This window comes from Procambarus clarkii, chromosome 10 (assembly GCF_040958095.1).
Source record: "Procambarus clarkii isolate CNS0578487 chromosome 10, FALCON_Pclarkii_2.0, whole genome shotgun sequence".
Classification (NCBI taxonomy): domain Eukaryota; kingdom Metazoa; phylum Arthropoda; class Malacostraca; order Decapoda; family Cambaridae; genus Procambarus; species Procambarus clarkii.
In genome coordinates, this window is record NC_091159.1 from 42,632,868 (window position 1) to 42,643,700 (window position 10,833).

At 44.3% G+C, this 10,833-nt stretch overlaps 1 protein-coding gene across 1 annotated transcript in view; it reads left to right on the top strand.

Moving 5' to 3' along the window:
- LOC138363334 (uncharacterized) overlaps positions 1-2,559 on the top strand; it is a 10,085-nt gene extending 7,526 nt beyond the window's left edge. Inside the window, exon 2 of the mRNA XM_069322358.1 lies at positions 2,340-2,559. Coding sequence (XP_069178459.1) covers positions 2,340-2,559 — 220 coding nt within the window. The remainder of the gene's footprint in view (positions 1-2,339) is intronic.
- Positions 2,560-10,833: the final 8,274 nt, after the last annotated feature.

A 10,833-nucleotide genomic window follows, 5' to 3' on the forward strand; every position in this document is an offset into this window, starting at 1 on the left:
CCTGTTTTATATATAACCTTATCGACCATGAGGTTTGAACTATGAGCAGGCGGGGGCCACATGCTTCCATTGTTCAGTGGTCTAAACCTATAAATCAAAATTATACATTTATATATGCCGTTATTTTAATTAACAGTGGATATTTTCCCACGATATGTCGGCAACTGTCTAGTAAGGAACTCGGGACACATGTTTACCATATGCTCCGTCTTTACAGCTCACTCTCCCTTGTGTTATGTCCGCAGCTGTCAAGATACATCCTCTCAATGTATTTTAACCACATTTCAGGCTTATTTGTGACAGTATTAAATACAAGTTTAATTATTTAACCGGGCGTTCCTGAAGATCATATTGTGTGTGGTAATTTAGGGGGCGTTATTCCTGGGGGGAACAATAGTGAGGGGAAGATGGGAGGGAGTAAAGGTGCAAGGGGAAAGGAGGGAAAAATGAATAAACAAGACAGAAAGGAAAATCGAGTAAGGGGGCGAGAAAGGAAATGGGAGAGGAGAAGCAAAAAGAGTAAGGAATATAGACTTTAAGAGAAAGCGAGAACGTCAGAAAACACAGATACAAAAATAAAAAACAGACTAACCTAGTAATCGTATTTTCGAAACCCAATTTCCCTCCCCAGTAAGAACGGTAGTTTCGTCCTGTACAACAGGGGCTACTGTTCAACAGGGGGCTACTGTTCAACAGGGGGTTACTGTACAACAGGGGCTACTGTTCAACAGGGGGCTACTGTACAACAGGGGGCTACTGTACAACAGGGGGCTATTGTACAACAGGGGGCTACTGTTCAACAGGGGCTACTGTACAACAGGGGGCTATTGTACAACAGGGGGCTACTGTTCAACAGGGGGCTACTGTACAACAGGGGGGCTACTGTTCAACAGGGGGGCTACTGTACAACAGGGGGCTACTGCACAATAGGGGGCTACTGTACAACACTGGGCTACTGTACAACAGTAATTGTATAACAAATGTACAACAGTACATTTCAAACATGGCGGTCAGTAGTGTTGTTAACCTGGCAGAATTTTAGCACCTAGAAGAAAAAGCTAAGTCTAAGGAGCCCAGATACAGGAATGCAACATAATTTTCCGGGAGATTGCAGGAACCTGCCAATCAACATGTCACTTGGGGTCACGTAACTGATGAGGGCAAGCTGCGAGGCGGTCATTGGTCGAGGAGACGCCACTGTCACTCAAGTTGTCAAAATAGGTATTGGATGTACGTCAGTCCAGTCCCAAGTAGTGAGAGATATGTCGATGTGCACCATATCGTGCCAACGTAAGGAGCCCAGAACAGCAAGATACGATAAGGACCGATCCTGAGTATCTTCGGGAGGAAGATTTTCATGAAATTTCCGAGTCAGAGCCGTGGCAGGGGCCAGGTTCTCGACTGCAGGATCCAGGTGTAACTTGGAGGAAGGTGGTGGTCGAGCAGTAGTCAACTGTCTGGGCTGTGCCGGGAAGATCACGGAGGGCTTTTATTCCATAGCCCAAATTTAAGACCCTTGCCCTTAGATAAGAATTTGCATATTTTATTTTTGCATTTTCATAAAATATATACAGCACTTAATTTTCAACTCCTATGTAAATCTCTTCATCAACATAATCCCGTTTTTTTTCCACTGACATAGTGCCAAAGTATAGATTCATATCAAGTTTTGAAGGAGTCATTAGGGGTACCTAGTCTCCCCATTGCTTGTCAATAGCAGTTCATTGGAAGCCCCGACTGTGTGTTGGTTTTGTAAGGTGTGTACTGGGTGGGGATTAGTACCTAATGGGTTTTTGGTGTGCTGCTTCGAGCATTGTGATCGAGACGACGATGAGACGTGAGGCTGCATCTGGTAGATGAACGCCCACAGTGTTTCTACTCTAACCTACTGCACTCCGGGTGATCTACGGTGAGATTGTGGTTCTCTGTGCTGGTACTAGGGGTCCCTTTGGCAGTGGTTGTGAAGGGGGGGGGACCGTGCTGCTGGGGGGCGTGGGAGGTATGAGAGATGGAGAGGGGATCGTCTCTCCCTTTATGGAAATTCAAATCGCCAAAACTTTAGAGTTATGACTCATTAATCGCCCAAGATAATCTCCTGGGGGATTATTCAAGTTTATTTATGAGTATTAATCCAGATATTACGCCGTAGTGAATGTGAGGTATATTATCATAATATGTAGTATCTCAAGATTAAAGAGATACTTGAATCACATACGTGTGATATTGGAACATTATATACAAAATCCATTACAAAAAACAAGTTCTCTCTCCATATCAATAGACACCACACCAGTCTGGTCTTTGGTCAGCCTACGTCTGCGTTCTAAAATACACAATAGGTACACATGCCCTACACATGATGCTGGTGGTGTTACTGCGGGGAGTGGTGACAGTGGATGGGGTGGTGGTGAAGGTAGTGATGACGGTGCAAGTGGTGGTGATGGTCGTGTTGGAGATGATGGTGGTGGTCGTGTTGGAGGTGATGGTGATGGTGATGGTAGTGTTGGAGGTGATGGTGGTGGTGATGATAATAGTGATGGAGCACCGGAGGACGTCTGACAGCAAGCCAGTATTAATCACCACTCCACCCTTAAACGCCGTTGGAAAAAGCAAAAACCACTTTAGAAAGAGCAGAATTCGCCTGTCTTCAAGGTAAGATCTCTTTTCATTTCAGTATGAGAAAGAGAAAGTGAGGATGTAGCAGTTGAAGCGAAGGTGGAGGGAGGGAAGGTTGCGGGAGGGAAGGTTGCGGGAGGGAAGGTTGCGGGAGGGAAGGTTGCGGGAGGGAAGGTTGCGGGAGGGAAGGTTGCGGGAGGGAAGGCTTCGGGAGGGAAGGTTGGGAGGGAAGGTTGCGGGAGGGAAGGTTGAGGGAGGGAAGGTTGCGGGAGGGAAGGTTGCGGGAGGGAAGGTTGCGGGAGGGAAGGTTGCGGGAGGGAAGGCTTCGGGAGGGAAGGTTGGGAGGGAAGGTTGCGGGAGGGAAGGTTGGGAGGGAAGGTTGCGGGAGGGAAGGTTGCGGGAGGGAAGGTTGCGGGAGGGAAGGTTGCGGGAGGGAAGGCTTCGGGAGGGAAGGTTGAGGGAGGGAAGGTTGCGGGAGGGAAGGTTGAGGAAGGGAAGGTTGCGGGAGGGAAGGTTAGGAGGGAAGGTTGAGAGAGGGAAGGTTGAGAGAGGGAAGGTTGCGGGAGGGAAGGTTGAGGGAGGGAAGGTTGCGGGACGGAAGGTTGAGGGAGGGAAGGTTGAGAGAGGGAAGGTTGCGGGAGGGAAGGTTGAGGGAGGGAAGGTTGCGGGAGGGAAGGTTGAGGGAGGGAAGGTTGCGGGAGGGAAGGCTTCGGGAGGGAAGGTTGCTGGAGGAAAGGTTGGGTTAGGGAAGGTTGGGCGAGCAAGAAACAAGAAGGGAAGATATGGGAAGGAAGGTAGCCTGGTTGCATGTAGTATTGTGGAATGAGAACTTTAGACACAGATTTTGGTGGAATCGAAACACGAGGTTATGGTGCTGGTTGTGGTGATGACTGTGGTGCTAGTTGTGGTGATGACTGTGGTGCTGGTTGTGGTGATGACTGTGGTGCTAGTTGTATGGATCGTTGTGGTGATGCTAGTTTGATGGTTATGAGGTCGCGTTATATAACCTAAAATAAATGTAAGGAAAGAATTTATAGAAAAGCTTAATAAGAGGATAATACGAAGAAACTCCGTTTCCAGGCAGTTAAAACAAAGCCGGCTTCCAGGGACCTGGCGGGAGCTGGTCTAGTCCAAATGGGAGGCGAGAGAGAGAGATCAGTGAAAAGGGAAATCTTCGAGAGGTCGATCAAGAAGGAATAGATTAAGAGATTGAGGACGATGATTTGGAAGGATGGAATGGGAAGAGAAGGTGCTTTCCAGCCTTCAAATTCACACTCACTCTCCAAAGTCACACACAAACACTCAAATATAAATGAAGTTAAGGAAGTGAAGCAGAGGTGCAGTAGACGGGAGGTGAGAGGGTGTACCCGTCGTCAGTCATGATCCTGACGGCAGGACAGGAACATGACCCGGACAGGATCAGGATGACCCGGACCCACAGGAGCAGTGAGGGGAAGACCTCCCCGCCACCGTCCACGACCTGCAAGCAATAAAACCATGAATTATAAAGACGAAAAGAGAAAGAAGGGTGAAGAATATATCAGAGGAAAGGTCAAATGTAAAAGGTGGTGAAGAGAGAGAAGCGGGGTAGATAAGACTAAAGACGAGGAAAGGGGCGACCAAGAAAGGGGGAAAAAAGTTGAATGGAGTTCACTCTTGCGTGTTGATCCAGGAGAGAAGGTTATCTTAGTGTTGTGTATTGATCGCTTCGCTTCAAAGCCTTCCTGGGGTAAAGGCCTCCAGGCTTGGTAGATAGTGAGGTACGGACCAGGGGGGGTGGGAGGGTACGGACCAGGGGGGGGTGGGAGGGTACGGACCAGGGGGGGTGGGAGGGTACGGACCAGGGGGGTGGGAGGGTACGGACCAGGGGGGTGGGAGGGTACGGACCAGGGGTTGGAAATGTACAGATCTAAGGGTACGGGCCAGAGGGTGGAAGTGTACAGATCCACCTCCCTGGACCAAGGGGGTGGAAGTGTACAGATCTAAGGGTACGGACCAGGGGGTGGAAGTGTACAGATCTAAGGGTACGGACCAGGGGGTGGAAGTGTACAGATCCACCTCCCTGGACCAGGGGGGTGGAAGTGTACAGATCTAAGGGTACGGACCAGGGGGTGGAAGTGTACAGATCTAAGGGTACGGACCAGGGGGTGGAAGTGTACAGATCTAAGGGTACGGACCAGGGGGTGAGAGACAGCGAGATTATGGACCACGCTACTAGCCTCAAGTACAGTCTCCACGAGACAATCACCGTATACAAAAGGTTCCCATCACTTATGTTATTAAAACATTTTTCTCTATTTTTCCTCCCTCCTTCTCTCCTTCTACACTTTCCATCCTGTGTCCATCTTTATTACAAATATAATTTATCATATTGAAATCTATGCACCTGACCTCGACTATCCATCTCGCTCTTATCCATCCTGCTCGGCACATGGGCCTCCTCCATCTCACAAGGCGCATCTATCCACTTCTTGGAATCCGGAACGACACAGTCCAGTTGGAATCGGCAATTGTAACCTCATCCCAAATTCCAATTGAAATTCCAGTCACCTCTCAAGCGTTAGCAAGAAAAGTTCCAGATTTCGGGAATATTCCAGTTTATCGTTTGCTATTTTTATCGTGTTGAGGATTGTGCCATGTTGGGAGGTACCTCATGGACTATGTTGGGAGGTACCTCATGTACTATGTTGGGAGGTACCACATGTACTATGTTGGGAGGTACCTCATGTACTATGTTGGGAGGTACCTCATGTACTATGTTGGGAGGTACCTCATGTACTATGTTGGGAGGTACCTCATGTACTATGTTGGGAGGTACCTCATGTACTATGTTGGGAGGTACCTCATGTACTATGTTGGGAGGTGTTTCTTGTTTCGTGTTGAGACATGCTACATATGCCATGTTTGGTCGTGCTATGTGTCATGTTGAGTGGTGATTCTTGAGCTATGTTGGGAGGTGCTACATGTGCCATGTTGGGTTACATCGAATTTTACAAACCTGCCCTAAGCTAACGTAGCCTAGCCCAAACTAACCAAGCATATCCGAACTTAGACTAGTTTAACCTTGCCTAACCAAATGTAACTTAACTTAAACAAAACTAATCTAACATAACCTAATATATCCTAACTTCCCCTCTCAAAATCTAGCTTCACACAGCGTAATATATCCTAACTTAACCCCCCCCCCAACCTAATTAAGATAATTTAATCTCAACTAATCTACCGTAGCCTAACCTTAAATATCAGAACTTATCCTACTGTAATTTAACCTAACCTGACTCACCCTAGCCAGGCATTCTTGGGTATATAATACTCAGTGATATGGCAGGACTGTACTCATCAAACGTTTTTCACTTCATCATGGAATAAACGTTCTCAAAAACTGTATCATTTCAAGCTAGGGATATTGTGGCCCCACATTATGGATAAAGTCCCATTTCGGTACCTTTTGCACAAACGCGGAACATCTATTCTGTTCCACAAGACAGTTTGGTGAACAGGACCTGGATTTATCCAGCAGTTACGTAAGTACTTGCAAGCCTGTACATCATCCCTCGATATTTGTCGGCTTTGTTTAAATAGATTAAACAGTTTGTGAGATCCGAAGCTCTAGGAGGCTGTTTATAACAATAATAACACTTGATCTGGAGGTTTCGTTGCTCGTAAACTGTTTAATATATGTAAACAAAAGCGCCAAAGATTGAGAAAAGATGTACAAGGGGATTTTAGAGCTATAGAATGCTTTTGTTTTATATTTCCAAAGTGCTGCTTTGGAAGACCATTTAGAGTTTGCTCAGAATATTCGTGCAGCATTGATGAATCCAATTTGTAAAATATATTTTCAGTACCTAGGATATTTTCCACCTTTTGTAACTAAAATGAACAAGGAGTTTCAAAGTGAAGGAGTTAAGATATTCTATGCATACGAGAAAAGGTGTGCATTATGCAGATCAGTCCTTTCAAATTACTTGAGGAGAGGTGCGTAACGCCCCAAAACATTTTCAGTGAACCCAAAATCACTACAAATTTAAACGTGAAACGGATTTACTGGGGATTCAGCGAATGATTCAGGAAGGAGAGTTGAATATAGAAACTGCCTTGTTTGCAAAGTCCCAAATTAAAAAGCAAATCACTGGAACGAGCAATGTATTTCCTCACCTTGCTGCACTTGATCCTGATATTGCTTCCAAGGAGGAAAAATCTACATTTTATTGAATTATTACGTATATTCTCTAGCCATTGTGTTGTGTGTATGGTGTGTGTGTTAACCTGTAATGAAGTGTTCATATATAATCCTTGGGGCCCACGTGAGCCTAAATTATTACCAGCGACGGCTATCACCCTATGTATCTTGTTAATTATTACATTCTATTCGTATGCCTTTATTTACTATTGTGTATTTTTTACTGTTAAATAGTAAATTGATATTTATCAGTTAAGCATGTCTTGCAAACTCTTACGAGTACATAAAGTGTAATACAGTGTGCAACCATAAATTAAACTGATGTTTTGGAATGTAGATTTGCTGCCAACCTTGAAAATTCTCGGTAAATACTTTTTCCTGGTTTTTCATTTATATTGCCTGTACTATCAATATGCAATCTTTCTGTATTATATATTACTTTAGCTGTTCATAGTACAGCAGTAAGAGGATTTATGTAAAATAAATATAATTTGTACTGTTTCCATCCGTACAGTTGGGACTTGTCTGATATCTCCAAGCTAGGCTGCTCTGTCTAGTGTGTTGAGATCTGGACGGCTTGTGGTTTGGCTGTGTCTGAATTCAACTCGTCAACTCATTAAGATATGGTATATTTATGTACAATTTAGATTTACTGTATGACATCTTACTTATTACAAAAGTTATGTATGTAATGAAATGAAGTTTAAAGACCTCTTTACAGAATCAGTTGTCAGTGTTTCTTTAATTATCGGTAGATCCTGTATACTGGACCCTTACTGATCATTAGTGTATATATGCATGCCTGTGTGTGTGTGTATGTGTATGTTGTATTTGTTTGTATGTTTGTACTCTGCATTGTATTGGTAAATATTAGTGAATTTTCTCTTTATCACTTAGTAATTATTTCACTCTTGTGGGAAAGATCAGGCCAAACTGGAATTAACTCAGAGACTGGTAGTCTCTCTCTGGATGAGTATACGTATAATTCAATAAGCTATCGATAGCAAAAGAATGATGGGGGCCAAGAGCTGATGTTCGGCCGAACACTCACAAATAGGAGTCTACACAGGCACGTGAGCGTGCGCTCGCAGGCAATATTTTCCCCATAGCCTTGTAACCGTCGCAGCCTCTCACTCGCCTCCCTACTCAGTTACGTATAGCACTGTATAATTAAGGTAATTTACCCCTTACAAACTTGATTAATTACTTCCTCTTTAATCTAATTAGAATAATCGTTTATCTTGTATTTTAAGACAGTCTCGCGCCATTTGCCATGATATACAGTTATGAGGAAAAGGGAATCTGGATGGAGGTTGGGTTGAGGCGGCGCTGGGGACGGGTTAGAGGTGGGGTAAATTGAGGACGGGTGGTGGGGCGAGGCAAACACTAGGTCACAGCAGGGGCCAGGTGAGAGCTAGGCGTGAGTCACGAGAGGGCTGGAACGTAACTAGAAGAGAGACAAAACACTGTATAAAATGTAGCTAAAACAATAATATAAGCAGTGTTTTGGTCATGTCTTCAGCTACAACCTGTCCTCCGCTTAAAATCACGTTAATGTGATTTCATTTTGCATTTGAAGGGAAGCGTCGGAAGTAGAACTCCGAGACCACAGCCAGAGTGCATGAGGGAAGTGTGTGTAACCCCTGATTGGGCTTCAGTGGAAGCCTCAGAACCCCTAGAGGATTCAGTTGAATCCCAGGTTGCATTGCTTTTACCATTTCGTGGTCTTGGGAGTACTAAGTGTGCGGGTTCGAATCCTTATGACTCCTACTGATTTTCTCATATGGATATTTGTCTTCTGGGGGTAGACGCCTGTCAAGGGCTTCAAGAGCCAGATAGTCGACCATGGAGGCGCGACCTGGGTCAGAAGAGACCTTCCTGTCATAACTGTATGTTGAAAGTCATCCTGGCATGATGGGGAGTGATCGTATGTATGATGTTTTGAAAACTTGTACAGCTACCAAGCTTAGCATCGAGTGGACCATGTTTGTGTGTAAACACTCATCTCAATACACCCAACCCAATCTTTCCTCTTGGACACACGCACGCACACACGTGCACACACGCACGCGCGCGCGCACACGCACACACACACACACACACACACACACACACACACACACACACACACACACACACACACACACACACACACACACACACACACAGGCTGAGGAAAGGCTGCGGGAAATGCACCTCACGACACTGGAAGACAGAAGAGTAAGGGGGGACATGATCACAACCTACAAAATCCTCAGGGGAATCGACCGGGTAAACAAGGATGAACTTTTCAACACTGGTGGGACGCGAACAAGGGGACACAGGTGGAAGCTGAGTACCCAAATGAGCCACAGAGACGTTAGAAAGAACTTTTTCAGTGTCAGAGTAGTTAGCAAATGGAATGCATTAGGAAGTGATGTGGTGGAGGCTGACTCCATTCACAGTTTCAAATGTAGATATGATAGAGCCCAATAGGCTCAGGAATCTGTACACCAGTTGATTGACGGTTGAGAGGCGGGACCAAAGAGCCAGAGCTCAACCCCCGCAAGCACAATTAGGTGAGTACACACACAGGGAAGTAAGGAAGTGTTTACTAGAGTTGGATGTGACAAAGGCTATAGGCCCAGATGGAATCTCCCCTTGGGTACTAAAGGAAGGAGCAAGAGAACTGTGCCTACCACTCTCCATAGTAACTATATAACCTGAGCTTGTAAAAGCACCTTCATCACCTTCAGTGATTAAGTGCACACTAGTTTCTTTATCAGCTATCTCACCCTGTCAGAGTATATGAGACAAATGTATGTGAATGCATGTGTGTGTATATATGTATGTATATGTGTGTGTGTGTGTGTATGTATATGTATGGGTATAAAGTATATATGGAAGCTGATCAGAATTGCATTTCACCTTTGTGAATGTACATTAATGACACTATGTAAAAGACACATCTAACACTTTATGTAGGGCATACGTAAATCTGTGTATCTATGTATTTACGTATGTAGGTTAGCTTAGCATTTTAAAAGCACCGAATCACCTACTGTGGTCGAGTGTTCAATAAACCCTTGAACTATATGTTTATGTTACGGCCCTCTCGGGTCGCAACCGGTGGGAACCGACCTGTGAGATTTATATTTATTTAATTTATATGAATTTATATTTACGTTAATTTATATACTTCGATAGCAATTTGTATAATGATAAGTGGACTGTATTTCTGCAATAATCTCATAATCTCACAAATCGATCCTCTACACATTAGGGGGGGTTTATATTAATTAAATATATATGCAGCCAATCAAACTACAGTATTAACTACATACATTGAAAAGGTTCCTTATCTTATAGTACAGCAGGTTAGTCCACCAGGTATAAGTAGGGTGTAGACACCAAATTATCCTCTTTGAGGTAGCTTCCATCACCCAGTAACTGGTGCACAAAGTCTTCCTCATCTTGACCTGTCAAAAAGGCGCTAACTGTAAAGCCAGATACCTATATATGACAAGCTATGTCAGAGAAAATACTGTACATGGAACAATGAAGACCTGGCTTAATTACCTTTAGTATGAAGCGATTTCGTGATCTAACCGGATCACCCTACCCAATGACATTAATGGCCACTAATGATAGATAATGGGTTTCGGAAAGAACACTTAACTTGATTTGTTGACAGCGTGTTGAAGATGGTACACCTTTGGTTTCCATAACACTACGTCCAAGTAAAATTAACAGGAGCCGAATTTGCTCCCTGTGAGCCTCTGGTCTAGTATAAACAATGGCTGCCCTCCTTCCCCTGACGCCTGGCTTACATTGTCCTGATGACAAATAGAAGGGTCACATTTACTCTACTTTAATACTGATAATTAAGTTAATTTATATGAGATGTTTTTATGATGATAAAGTCCAAAGACTAATGTATTTAAGAATAATTCCCACCATAATAGGTGGTGAATATAATAGTATGTGGTGATGATATCCCGTTTTCTTTAGACGGTAATTCCACTACAAGTTACGTTTTCTATGGGTACCTTGTT